The sequence below is a fragment of the Grampus griseus genome, assembly GCF_964374135.1.
Source record: "Grampus griseus genome assembly, chromosome: 8".
Classification (NCBI taxonomy): Eukaryota; Metazoa; Chordata; class Mammalia; order Artiodactyla; family Delphinidae; genus Grampus; species Grampus griseus.
The window spans coordinates 65862183-65876343 of record NC_139002.1 but is presented as its reverse complement, the minus strand read 5'-3'; the positions used below and the strand labels follow the sequence as shown (position 1 = coordinate 65876343).

At 51.1% G+C, this 14161-nt stretch overlaps 1 protein-coding gene across 3 annotated transcripts in view; it reads left to right on the top strand.

The window, feature by feature from the left end:
- Window positions 1–14161, top strand: part of IRAG1 (inositol 1,4,5-triphosphate receptor associated 1) — a gene marked incomplete at its 5' end in the record, with an annotated part of 117330 nt that overhangs the window by 35310 nt on the left and 67859 nt on the right. For all 3 annotated transcript variants that reach the window (XM_082660483.1, XM_082660482.1, XM_082660481.1), the window contains one exon: window positions 6266–6423. In XM_082660483.1, coding sequence (XP_082516609.1) covers window positions 6266–6423 — 158 coding nt within the window. The remainder of the gene's footprint in view (window positions 1–6265; window positions 6424–14161) is intronic.

Here is a 14161-nt window from a genome sequence, read left to right as displayed (position 1 = left end):
GCTCTTCCGACACCCAAAGCTTAACAGAGGGAACGTGAGAGCCACTCAGTTTGCAGGCTGTGCTCCTGGGACACTGTGTTTTCAGAGCGGGGTTTGGTCTCTTCTGGACTGGTCACAAGGCTCTGGGAGAGGCATCCCAGGGGCCACTGTAAGAGGCCACTGCTTACCAAGAATGCCACCCATGAGCTAGTGGACTTGGCCCTGCAGGGAGCTGGGGAGTCAGACTGACCTGTGGTTGACTTCCAGCACTGCCACTCATGGGTGATGCGACTTAGGGCAAGTCTTTGAGCCTCTGTTTCCTCGTCTGTAAAATGAGACTAATCATAACGTTAAGAATAATAGTACTTACACTATCCACCTCAAGGCTTGCTGAGAGCACCAAAGGGGATGTAAAGGCCCTTGAGAAATCATGACTCTTAATGTTGGCCCCTGTGCCTGCTGGCACGTAGGCAGCCCCACAGGAAGCCACCCCCCTCCCATGACTGAGATGGGCAGGATGGAGGTGTTCTGCCAGTTGTGGATGGGCATGCCTGTGCTTTACGGCTGCTCTGTCAGAACAGCCCCCTCCTGCCCTCTCCCCACAGCCCACAGGGTCCTACAGCAGCTATTCCCAGGGGCAGAGTCTCTGCTACTCACTAACAAGTGTGGGCCTTTCTGGGGTGAAAGGTAGGATGGACAACTAATGAACAGTTGTATAAATAGAAGATTAAGAAGTTGAGTGGTTGAACACATGGACCCACAGACTGATGGATGGATGAGTGGGTGCGCTCGCCACCCTACATAGTGGGGATCATGCAGACCCTGACAGTGGGCCCGCTCTTTTGTCCCTGTAAAACCCCTAGCCTCACAACCTGCTGCTTCCTCTCCCCTGCCCCACCACTATCTTATCCCCTCTGGGAATGCACACTGCAACTCTCCCCTGCAGGACGGCGAGAACCCATGTGGCGTTCAGCTGCTACACACTAGCAGAACTCCTGGTGGAGGGGACAGAGTAGAAGAGGGGAGAGATGAGGGGCCTTGAATCAAACTAGCCTGGGTTATAACCCTTGGCCTGCCAGTTATTAGCTGTGTGGTCTTGAGCAAGTTGTTGCAGCTCTCTGATCCTTAGTTCCTTAATATATAAAATGGAAATAATAAACAAGATAGCATCTGAAATGCACCTCGCATAGTGTCCGATATTCAGTAGGCGACCTAGAAATAGCTGATGAATAAAAAGGAATAAAAGTATATTAGTTTGCTTTCTTTACTGAATAACCAGGGGCAGATAAAAATATTTAAATGTGGTTTAGAGGCTTTTGGCCTTTTCGGTGACACAAATCATTGGATAGTTATTCCAGCAGAGGCTTTGGTAATTTGTGCCAGGAACAAAGGTAGCTGGACCAGTCAAGTTGCTTCACTTCTCTGCACCTCAGTTTTCCTTCCTGTAAAATAGGCCGAGCTGTATAGTTAAGCACTGGCTGGGGGCAGAAAGAGTAGAGTCCAAAGGGCTGATGGCGCTTGGCAATGACCCACCTAACCCTTTGCTGACCAAGCTGGAGAGGCAGCAAGAAGGGCCCTGAAAATGGGTTAAAGAAGGAGCGGCTCAGAGACCAAACATCACTAAATATTTTCTCCTTTTTTGGGTCGTTGCTCTAGATCACCACTTCCTGGAGACTATATTCTAAACTTTGCTGTGATGGATGCGAGGTCCACGTGCCCACGAGCTCCAGAGGAACCCAGATGTCACCCTGGGGGAGGGACTCTGCTTTTACCTTGCTATTTTAAGCAGCGAGTTTACAATAATGGATGGGAGAGAAAGCGATGGGGCAGGAACAGCGTGGGAATGGCCTGGGAGGATGGGGCTGCTGGGGCTCCCCCTGAGGAGCTTGGGGTTCCATCCTGTCAAGGGTGGGACCTCAGCCAGCCTCCACTCTGCTTTATCCTGCAGTAGCTGACACCTCTTAGTGCTTGTCTGACTTAATTCGTTTCTGTTTTACTTTGCTTTCTGACCCAGGGACTGACTTAAGGTCTTTCTTGAAGAGCAGGAGGTGAAGGAAAGGAAGTGGAGGTATTTCTGATGCGACTTTGGAATTCCATGGTCCTAGAATCCTATGGGATGGGGCCCTCAAATCTGTGGTTTTTTGTGATTAGGAGGAGATCAGGATTTCAGGGACTCCCAGGGTTAGAAAAGGCCCCTGAAGTGGGTTAGGAATCCTATGACCCTTGCCCCAGCCTTTGATGAAACTCTCCCAGGAATGGGGAGCTCATTACCTTAAAGAGTAGCCCATTTCATTTTCCGCTGGTTCCAACCACTAGAAAGTTTTCCCTTGCCTTGATCTCACCTTTCAGTCATTGGCCATGCATCTACCCTTCGGGGACAATAGAATTACATGAATGGCTTTCAAATATCTGCAAAGAGGTTTTATTTCTTCCTGTACCTTCTCTTTTCCAGGCTAAAGGTCTTTAGTTCTTTAAACACAAATTCTTGTCCTGCTTCCCCTTTTTGTTGGCAGTACGCTGGCCTCTCACTGTTGTGGCCTCTCCCGTTGAGGAGCACAGGCTCTGGACACGCAGGCTCAGTGGCTATGGCTCACGGGCCCAGCCACTCCACGGCATGTGGGATCTTCCCGGACTGGGACACGAACCCGTGTCCCCTGCATCGACAGGCGGACTCTCAACCACTGCGCCACCAGGGAAGCCCCTGCTTCCCCTCTTTTGAACATGCCCCAGATCATCTGAATCCCTCTTAGCATGCAGAGCACAATACACTTCATGTAGATTAAGACATAAAAGAAAAGTAGAACTGTCAGCTTCCCTGTTTTGGAAACCATACTCCTATTAAGACAGCCTGGATGGACTTCCCTGGTGGTGCAGAGGTTAAGAATCCACCTGCCAATGCAGGGGACATGGGTTTGAGCCCTGGTCCGGGAAGATCCCACATGCCGTGGAGCAACTAAGCCCGTGTGCCACAACTACTGAGCCTGCACTCTAGAGCCCGCGAGCCACAACTATTGAGCCCTCGTGCCACAACTACTGAAGCTCGTGCATCTAAAGCCCGTGCTCCACAAGAGGAGAAGCCACCACAATGAGAAGCACACACACCACAACGAAGAGTAGTCCCCGCTCGCCGCAACTGGAGAAAGCCCACGTGCAGCAACGAAAACCCAATGCAGCCAAAAGTAAATAAATAAAATAAATAAATTAAAATAAAATAAAACAGTATTAAAAAAAAAAAGACAGCCTGGAGACCTGCACACACATCACACATCATTTTAAGAGTTTTCTTTGGATGTGTAGTGCACTTCTCTGGTAGAATTGGGGTTTGTGGGTATTCTTTTGCTACCCTCAAACTCTGTTACCATATGCTTTGCCCAGCACCACTGTTGTCACTGCGGCTGACATCCAAGTCAAGGTGATAGTAATCAATCCCAGAGCTCACCTTTGGGCAAACCCGATGCTGAGTTTACTTATACAGAAGCAACCTGAGGTGGGAGGCACAGCATGCCCTGGCCCCAGAGCTCTCATTCCCAAGAGCCAGGTTAAATCTGTCCTCTTGGCCATGACCCACCTTCCTGTCCCACCTCCTCCACTAGGCCTCCAGCTATTCTGTTCAGAGAAATTCAGTCAGCATTTCAGTGTTCATGATTCAGTCTAAACACCATTCTAGCGTGGACTCTTCCCTAAAACTGTATTCCACTCGTCCCAATTTCTGGAGTTAGGGACCCTTTTCTGGGACCCTGCAGCTTCTCACTTCCAAAGTGTTTACCTCTTAATCTTGTTTTCCAACTTCCTCCCACCATTGGACTCCGTGTTCCTTGAGGGCCAAGACCACATTTTCATCATCCTTATGGTAGAGTAGGTGTGAGTGTTGGTGGTGAAGGAATGAATGACTCTGCTCACAGATCATCTTCTTGAAATGAGATTTCTTGAGCCGACCAGCAGGGGTCACCCCAACCGTTTCAGAGCTGGATAGGGCTCCCTGTCCACCGCAGAGAATGACAAAAGCCAAGATGGTGGTCACAATGACTAAAACTCCGGGGCTAAAGTTCTCCAGTTCTTTAAATACAAGTCAACAAGCATTTCTGGATGAACCTTCTGGGTATCCGTGATCAATAAGACCCCTTGCCTGCCTCAGGGAGCTCAGTCAAGAGGTGTGTGTTAGCTGGGGGCATCTGTCAGAGCTGTGACTGATGCCACATCTGAGCTGCACCACAGCACTCTGGCTCTAGGGCCTTCGCAAGCCATTTCTGTGGTACAGGAAGAACACTTGGTGTCCTGGGCGATGGCAGGGCTTCCTGGCTTCTCTTCCTGCAGCCTCCAGCAGACAGCATCTTGCATAGGACCCAGGGTATAGTGGATACTCAGTAAATGGCAATGTCCTTCGTTTGCCCTGTGTGTGTCCCAGCAGCCCCCTGACTGCAGCCGAGGGCAGGGTCTGAGGACGACATCTGCCTCTGGTGCCTTTCATCTGCTGTCTCCCAGAGCAGCTCCTGCAAGGAACCTCTGAAGTTGCAGAACCAGGCCGGTTGTTGGTTTTTCGGGTCCCTGGAGGTGTCATCCATCCCCCTAGGGCAGGGGACCTAAAGGAGTTTAGGGGTGGGAAGAGCCCAGGCAGAGCCCCCTGGACCTTCTGGGCTGCAGAACAGCATGCAGGTAGCCTCTGTGAGCACCTACTCCATGCTGGGTGCTCTGTCTCTTTTCGTCCTAGGGACAGTCCCACCTGGGAGGCATTCTTATCTCTGTTCCCCTGACGAGGAAACCAAGGCTCAGAGGTGAAGCAAAGGTTCAAGGCTACACAGCCAGTGAGTGGCAGAGTGAAGACTCAGATCTAGGTATCTGGTTCCAAAGCCTGTGCTCTATCTACTATTTCTGCTCTCCTGCCTCTCCAGATGGAGACCTGACATGACTGGCCCCCTTTTCTGAGAGGAAGCAGAGGAGCCAGACCCATTGGCTCAGGTTTATTGGAGAGATTTTGGTCCTACACCTCTTGACTGGCAAGAAACATGAAAGTGTGAAAGCGCAGTTAGTACTTACAAGTAACAGTCGTTAGTAGTTACAAGTTAGTACAAGTAGTTACAAGTTAGTAGTTACAAGTAAACCCAGTTCAAACTGACTTAAACACTAAGAGACTTAATTGTTTCTGTAACTGGCTAGTTCAAAAAGAGTTTCAGCTGCAGGTGAGCTTTGATCAGGGCTCCAGCTCCGTTTCTCTGCAGATCTCCTGGGTCTGCTCTCCTCTGGGTGTGTCAGATTTCTCCTCAGTCTGACCTTCCTCGTGGAAGGAAAATGGCGTCTGCAGCACCAGGTCTCACATCTGCACACTCCACCACCTGGAGCAAGAGAAAGCATCTGGGTCCCAGAGCATTGCCACATGCTCATTGGCTTAGGCTGGACCCATTGTCTATCCCTGAGCCAGTCACTGAGGCAAGATGGATGAGATTATGCTGACTGGAGTCAACCCCGGCCAGGCCTTACCCCATGGGGAGGGTTAAGTGTAGCTTTGGGGAAGCAACCCAAGGTTGCTGAGGGCAAGCACTGCACAAGGCACAGGAGACTCACCCTGGCTGAGCCTCCAGACTGATGACTTTAGCAGGCCTGACAGGTCCAATGAGAGCTGTCCTCAAGTGAGAGAGCCCTGTACTGAGGGTTAGAAGAGCTGCTGAAGGGCATGAGGTGAGCCATGGGGCAGGAAGTTGGGAGACACCATCCTTTCCTCCTCCCCCACCTGGCCAAGCAAGGCTGTGTGGTATAGTGGCCTCCAAATCAGGAAGATCTGGATTCAAATGCTTCGTTCTTTGTATGATTTGGGCAAGTGACTTCTACTCTCTGAAGCAGTTCTCTCATCTATAAAATGTGAATAGTAATGCCTGCATCAGAGGTCATCGTGAGGATTAATTTAGGTGATGTCGGTAATGCTCCTAGGATGGTGCCTGGCACCCAGTAGCTGCTCAACACATGTTTGACAAATCCAAGTCTGGCTCCCAATGGAGTGTCCTCCATCGGCTATGGCTTTGAGGAGTTCGAAGCACTCTTCTCCCTTCTGGGATCGCTGTGTTTACTGTATGGCCCAAATTAGATGCAAAATCTCTGGGTCACCTCTGACTTTGTAAACAGAGCCAGGGAGCAGGAGGAAATGCAATTCCAAACGCCCTCTGCTCGCCTACTTTAGCCCTTGTTGATGCAAACTCAAGCAGGCTCTCTCCGCGGCTTGTGGCACCTGGAAACGGGACCCAGCATGGGTCAGGGATGGGAGTGGATTTGACTTGTCCTTTTGGCGTCTCCTCAGCCTGTGGAGCCCAGGCCTCCTGGAGCATCTTTGGGGCTGACGCAGCGGAGGTTCCGGGCACGCGCAGCCACTCCCACCAGGAGGCTGCCATGCCCCACATTCCCGAGGACGAGGAGCCCCCTGGAGAGCCGCAGGCAGCCCAGAGCCCGGCCGGCCAAGTAAGTGCCTCCCCCCTGCCTGCAGCCCGCCCGGCCCGGGCCACACCAAGCGCCCTGGGCTGAGGCCACATGGTTTGCTGACAGCCTGTGCAGGCTGCAGTGGGCCTGGGGAAGGTGTGCGGCTTCCACGCCGCGGAATACATACCCAAAGGTCGTTTGAATTGACCAAGGTCCCCACACATCCTGAGGGTGCTACCTTGTAGGCTGTGTCTGACTGAGGCCCCCTGGGAAGTCACACCACCCTCCTAGGATGGAGAGAGGCTCGGAGGAGGACCGTCAGCATGGAAGGCCTCATGTATCAGGGTCGTGGGCACAAGCACCAGGTCACTTAAAGTGAATCCACTTGAAATGAAGGTCAAAATTCCTCAGTAAATAGTGAAAAAGGGTTTCAGTGAGATTTTATTATAAAAAAGGAAATGATGAAAGTGAATTAAAGGGGCTCATTGAGGTTGTATTGTACAAATGAAATGGTGAAGACAAGTTATTTTTAGCTGTACATATTACAAAATATAGCTTATACGCTAATTTTTAGAATGAACAAAGAATCTTAATCAAGTGCGTTGACTTTGGTATTGGTATATTTTTTATGCCAACAAAATTAGCTCTTCATGTGTTATCACAACCTTCACATTTTACTTCATAGCACCTTCATTAAGAGATTCTGTTTGTTTAATATTTAAAGGGTTCATTCATTTTCCTAAGGACCTCTTTCAATCCTTCAATATTCAAATCATTCCCTCATGAAGAACCCATCTTGCCATCATCCTCACAATTCTGACTCCATTCGTTAACTGGTCCGGCTACATCTGCTGCTCATTGGTCTAAGACCTTGTACGTGAAGTTCTCAGACATGGTTTTGTGAACTTCGTGAACTTTGCAGTTGGTTTGCACTGAACTTATATCATCCTGTTGTATCTGACACTTCTCCAAACTGCCCTGAGCCAGAGGGATAGACACTTGTTAAGTGAGGGAAGCTTGTACGAATGAGCATTAATTTGACAAGTGGGCAGATTCTTAGTGAATAGTTTCATGTTATGATGACATTTGTTTTCTTTACACATCATAACTGTGGGAACTAAGATAATAAACGCTTAGAAAAGAATGGCCTCTTGTATCCCCACATCCCGAGCTCATGGGATTGAGATGTTGCAGAACTTGGCAGCCTTGGAGAGCCCTTGAATTTCGAAACGACAGCGAGCCAAGCCCCCATGCCTTTGGCTGCAGGCACCAGCTCAGGTCTTTATTGAGCCCCGCTCCCAGAAATGTCCTGGGCTACGGTAGGTGCTGCTTGCCAGTTGCTTTCAGTGGCTCTGAGCTGTTCCTCTGCTCCTCCACGGGTGACATCTAGTCTTCCCCGAACTGTGTGCTCTGCTATTGCCCCCTTCCTGCAGCTGCTGTTCCTTACCACGTGTGGACCGTTCCCCCAAAGAGTTGCCAACAGTGGACTGTAAGGTTTAACCAACAAAAAAATTTTCTAGTCTACTGAAAGCTTGGAGTTTAAAGAAGGGAAGGACAACACAGAGTAAAATAGATCCGGATTCAAACGTCACGGCTCCCTATCCTCAGGTCACAACTTTCCCAGGTTCTGTCCCCTTAGCATCCCCACCTCCCAGCCCTGGACCACTTCTTGCTGTGGTCATCCCTGACCCCTTCCACTTTACTCACAACGATGGTGCCCTTAAGCCGGACTCTGATGCAAAATCCAGCTCCCGAATCCTGGGCAACTCCCCCAAACAGCTGCCATGGCCTGCTCCCCAAGAATATAAGTGTTCCTAAAAAATAAATAAATGAAAGATGGGCAAAGATGGAACTCCACCCTCAGTGAAGAGATCCTTTTACAATGAGTTCAGCTCCTTTTGGTTCCAAACCTCTCTAATTAAAAGGCACTTCAGGGGCTTCCCTGGTGGCGCAGTGGTTGGGGGTCCGCCTGCCGATGCAGGGGACATGGGTTCGTGCCCCGGTCCGGGAAGATCCCACATGCTACAGAGCGGCTGGGCCCGTGAGCCATGGCTGCTGAGCCTGCACGTCCAGAGCCTGTGCTCCACAACGGGAGAGGCCACAACAGTGAGAGGCCCACGTACTGCAAAAAAAAAAAAGACACTTCAAACCTTCTCCTCAAGAAACACAAAACGAGACAGCACAAAAGCCCGCTGGCCTTTCTGACCATCATGGCTTCAAACCACATGTAGGTGTAGCTTCACTGGGTCAGAGGTGAGGGTGAGTTTCTAGGGCTGGCCAAGCAGGGGGAGGGCCCCATGAGCTCACCACACAGCTGAGGGTTAGAGACCCCTAGCTGAGCAGCAGAAACTCCAGATTCTGGGCCCCCACAAGCTCACTTTCCCTGTGACCTTGAACCAGGACCAGACTTCTATACTATAGACCATGGGCCCTCATGGTCTCTGAAGGTCCTTCAAATGCTCAAGGGAGACAAGATAATAAAGAGACTGTTTGCAGGTCCCAATAGCCTCTGCATTGCCAACATCCAGCGGGAGAAGGGCCCACGAGGAACTCAGGTGAGCTGGAGCCAGGACGCCCAGATCCTATGAGGGAGGGCCATTAGCACAGGATTTAAGAATGTGGACTCTGGAGTGAGACCACGCTGGGCTCAAGTCACAGCTCCTCCACATCCTGGTCAAGAGACGTGATGCTGAGTCTGTTAACTTTACTGTGCCTCTGGTTCCTCATCTCTTCCCCGGGCAGGTGTTAGTGGCTGCCTCCTGGACTCTTGTCTGTTCAGCCCAACCCTTGAGGACCTTCTTTGGCCTGAGGGACCATGGAGCTGGGGCAGGTTAGACCCCAGACTGAAGGCCACATCAGATTCAGTATTATTTTATTCTCTGCCCCGACTGACAGGCACTGGGCCCCCCTGAGTTCTCCAGAAGCCCACGGGCATCATCAGTGAAGGGGATCTCCCTCTACTGCACCTATCAGATGACCCACATTGGGCTTCTCGGGCAGCCACAGCCTCAGGGGAGGGTCAGGCCTTGTGAGTTGGGCCAGAGCCTCCGAGGGCTGAAGCCTGAGTCCCTGGGAGCAGCAGAGGCCATAGAAGCAGGGTTGGCCAGGAGGGCTGGCTGGAACTCCCAGTACTGTGTGAATTCCCACTCTGTGAAGCAGGCAAAGAACAGAGCATCCTTCTGACTTTACGGCTCCCCGGAGTCCAGTCCTACTTCTGGTTCCTCAAGCCCCAGCCCTCATTTCCCATCACTGACACGAGCACTAGCTGAGGCCTTCTCACACAAAAACACAAAAGCTGTAGGCCTAGATCCTGTTTTTCTTTCTGCACGTACACTTGCATACACACACACGCACAAACACATGGATGCTAAACACACTTTCACACACACACAGACTCACACAGACAGACGCAGACAGAAAGGCAGACCCTTTAGGACCCTAATCAGAAGCTGTAATCAAAACCCACAAAGAAATAAAGCCTCCTGACAATGCACTGTGTGAGACTGCATCCTGAGCAGTGTTTCCTGGGTTGGCCCTTGAACAGGGAGGAGCTTAACGGGATGAGCTTGTAGCCAAGAGGTTCTTGCAGGAATAGAAGCTGTCAGGACAGAAGCCTAGGACCTTAGGGGACCCCAGAATGACAGGCCATCAGAGCTAGAAGGGGTCACAGGAAGTCCCTTCCTCCAAAGGCAGGCAAAATTCTGCATAGTGTAAGTCACCTGGGAGCTTGTTAACCCCAGATTCCTCTGCCCACCTAGACCGGCTGAACCAGAGTCCCCTGGGGTGGGTCTATACTGTGGTTGGCAGCTCTGTTTCCTGGTCAAGCTGGAGCCTGACTCTCCCTCAGTTCTGCCCTCACAATGGCCTGTCGTGGGGTGAAGACCCACAGATGCAGGACGGCAGTTTTTGCATCCTCCCAGAGCCTCTCTGCCTCTGGTTCCTCCAGACTTTGCTGCCATGACAGCCTTCAGAGCGTCCTCCCACCCCTCCCCTGCACACATACCAGCCTGCCTCTGCCTCACCGTGGGGCACCAAACTTGGCCCCAGGCCCCAGGGACAGTGTGACCAGGACACCAACTGTTTCCAGGCCTGTGGCCAGCAGCCATATCAGAAACTCCACTCACTGGGACCACATGGCCTCCTCAGAGGGGCCTTACAAACCTGAAGGTGTGGGGAAGTTCTTATTAGCTATAAGAGCCCAATTTTCACTGGCTCTCACTTCCACCTGGAAAACCCCCCATCCTCCTCCAAGGGTTTCAGGAAGCCCCCAGGGACAGGTCAGTGCTAGCTCATAAGCTGACCTCACATCCTTCACATCATCTGCTCCAGCATCCCTCTGACCACCACTCCCTGACCATCCCCTCACCCTGTTCTCCATTATCCGCAAAACCACTAATAATAGCTAACCTCGTGCCAACAGGTACTACACTATTAACTCATTTAACTTCCAAGCCACCTTATGAGGTAGGTATCATCAGCCCCATTTCATAGCTGAGGAGACTGACGCACAGAGAAGTTAAGTACCTTCCTCCAATGTCATACAGCTCGTAAGTGACAGGCCCAGGATTTGAACCCAAGCAGCCTGGCCCCAGAGCCCACACTCTTAGTCTCTGCCCTGCTCTGGGGCCTCTGTGAGAGGTGCCTGGACCAAGAGAATACTGTCCTCTGCTCCCAAAACCACTTGTCTGAGAGGGCCAACCTGGGCCCTGCAGAACTCACCACCACATAAACCCCGAAGCACCACAGCTTGTGGCCCTGGGTCTCACCAAATGCCTTCTGCCTACCATCCTCTCAGGTGTGTGAGCCTGTGCAGCCAGGGGACGAAGCTCCATGTCACACGTCTTGCCCAAAACCCAAGCTGCCCCGGCCCCATCGTGTGCAACCCCCTTCCTCATTCTCCTTCAGTCGGATGATGAAACAGCCCAGTTGGATGGGTACTGACCCCTAGAAACCCGGGCCACTGTGCTGTTCCTGCTTCAGGCCACAAACACCTGTTACTCTCACCCCAGGCCTCCCTGAGCACCTACTTGGTACTGCACTTTCAGATCCTCTAGACAGAAATTGATGCTTAACCCTCATATACAGCAGCGTCTGGTTAACAAGATCACTGCAGCACTCAACTAACCAGTGGCATCCCTACTCTCAACCCAACCCCTATCCCTAAATGTTAGTTAACTAAAAATGAGGTTGGAGTGTTTTTTGGAGAAGCAGCCCTCTGCATGCGGCCCTAAAAGGAAGGGATCCGTTTGTGGAGCTCTTAGAAGCTCTGACCATGAAGCTGTGGGGTCTCCCCTTGTTTTGGCCCAGAACTGGAGAGCATGGTAGCTGCCACCATAACAAACCTGGAACTCTCTTCCTGCTTAGCGTAGTAAGAGACCCATTCAGTCTTACCACCATCATCCTGCACAGCTGTCCTTTAAGAAGCATTCCAAGCAGTGTTCCCCAAGCAACCAGGGAGTTCCGGAAGGTGCAACAAATGCTTCCATTCCATAGGAACATGAGATATAAGCTATGTGGCAGAGTGGAAATGGCCTGGGCTTCACACCCCTGTGTTACAGTAAAAGCCTGCACCCTCCCGACTAACTCAGTGAGAGCCCTCATACCGTGCTTCCTATGTGACAGGCACTGCTCTCAGCACTTTACATACAACAACACTAAGAGGTTGGTATGATTATTATCCCATTTTCCAGGTAGAAAACTGAGGCAAGGAAGTACACTCTAATCCCTAGAAACTGGGCAGTACCTTGAATACTCCACTTGAGGATTTTGAATTCATACTTATCTCATCCCACCCTTTGCAAAAACAGCCTCCATTCAGATCTTCAATGAAATATCTTCAAGTAAATTATCAGTAAAGCATTAGAGTCTGATGTACAAAATATTGGAGACATCTATTGGGCACCTGCTATGTGGTCTCATCTCCCAAGGTAGATATTATTATTATCTCTATTTTATAGAAGAAGAAACTGAGTCTTTGGGAGGTTGTATAATTGTCGAAGGTCATATGGTTGTGTCGTGGTTGAGTGGAGATCCAAACCCATTTCTGCTGAGCTGTTCCCGCCACCTTTGTCTCCTTCCCTGGCTCCACCCAGCAGTAAAACCAGTGTCCTGGACACCAGAAGCCCCAGGTATGGGAGGCAGGTGCTTGATGTCCCATCCTCTATGGAAAAGAAGCTTGGAAAGGGTCAAGAGGACTGTTCCACCAGGATGGCTTCTAGTGGTTCTGGTCAGAGAGTACGAGCTATGAGATAGTAGCTGTAGAAGTGCCTAGGACAGAGCAGAAAGTGCTTTGGAAATGTTGGTTGTTATTACAGATGGTCAGGAATGTACATTACAATTATTTGTCCTTGGATCCTATCGTGAGCAATGGAGTAGCTTGTCATTTTTTGTCTCTCTGAGTTCCCTGTCAGATTGCATGCCAGCTACTTAGGGTCAGGGGCTATGTGTGTGTCTCCAACCCTCAGCATAAGCTCTAGTGTGTGGTAGGAGCTTAGCAAGGGAGGGAGAGATGGATGGAGGGAGGGATGGATGGATGGATGGTTGTGTGGATAACTGGCTGTATGGATGATTAAATGCCTAGAATTAAAGGAGGAGGAGATGGACAGGAGGGAGGAGGAGAGGATAGAAGATGATGGATGAATGGCTGGCTGGCTGAGTGATACCCCCCTACCCCACAGAGTAAGGCTATAATAGACACTGTGAGCACTGTTACACTCCTGAAGTCTGTGACACGAGAGTAAAAACAGTGATGAAGAAGGCAGGATAATCTCGGGGGGAGGGTGTTGACCCCTGACTGCTAGGAAGAGACTGGACAATGGCAGGAAAGAGGGTCCACGGAGGCAGGGCAGGCCATGGGCGCATGGGGGGATCCACACAGTGGGCGCTGGGAGCCTTCAGGAAACCGGGATCTGGTCCTCAGCACTTGGCAGGGAGGAGCCCCAGGTCCAGCCGAGCTCAGCAGAGCCACTTCTGCTCTCTCCCGTGCTCTTAGCACTCGCTGTTGGAATAATCATTTGTTTCACAAGTCCGCAGAGAGTCCTTTTATCCTGTCACGAGAGTGCTAAGTCCTCTTTGCGGCCAGGGCCCCCTATCCAGAGGCAGTCCCTGTTTGCCCTCCAGGCTGTGAGAGAGGGACCTGGGGATGTAGCTGCAACAGTGCCCACCCTCTGTCACCATCCTCACTGTCATTTTCACCCTTAAAACTAGCCTGGAAAAGGGGGATTATTAGCTCCACATAATGTTTGAGAACTTGAAACTCAGAGAAGTTAAGTGACTTGCCTGAGGTCACCCAGGTGAGACTCCAGTGTGGACCTCCCGACTTCACCACCCCACACTGCCTTCCTGCACAGTCCTCTTCCAGGCTGTCTGCCAGCATCCAAGCGCAGGAGCTAAACTCCCCACTCCTGCCTGGACTGGGGCTGGTCTGTTGCCCAGAGCTTCCGAGCCAGGCCTAGTCACATGACATTGGGGAAAGGAAGCTCATATTCCCGTCTGTACCACTGGCCTATATTTATCCCTGCACCCAGGCAGTTAGGAAACTGTTGTGCATTCCTGGGAATTTATGAGCGAAATAAACATCTAAATGTTTCTATAAGGTTTATTTAAGGAGAACAAAATGTGACCTGCTGGCTTATTAAAGGGTGAGCTTTCCGGGAGATGGCCCAGCTCCCGCAGTGCTCGGCTGACTCCAGGGAAGGGGAATGGATCCCTGGGAAGGCTGGGCCCCTGGAAGGTGAGAGGGGTACCCCTGCTGTCTTTCCTCTAGCTGTGTGTTCAGCCT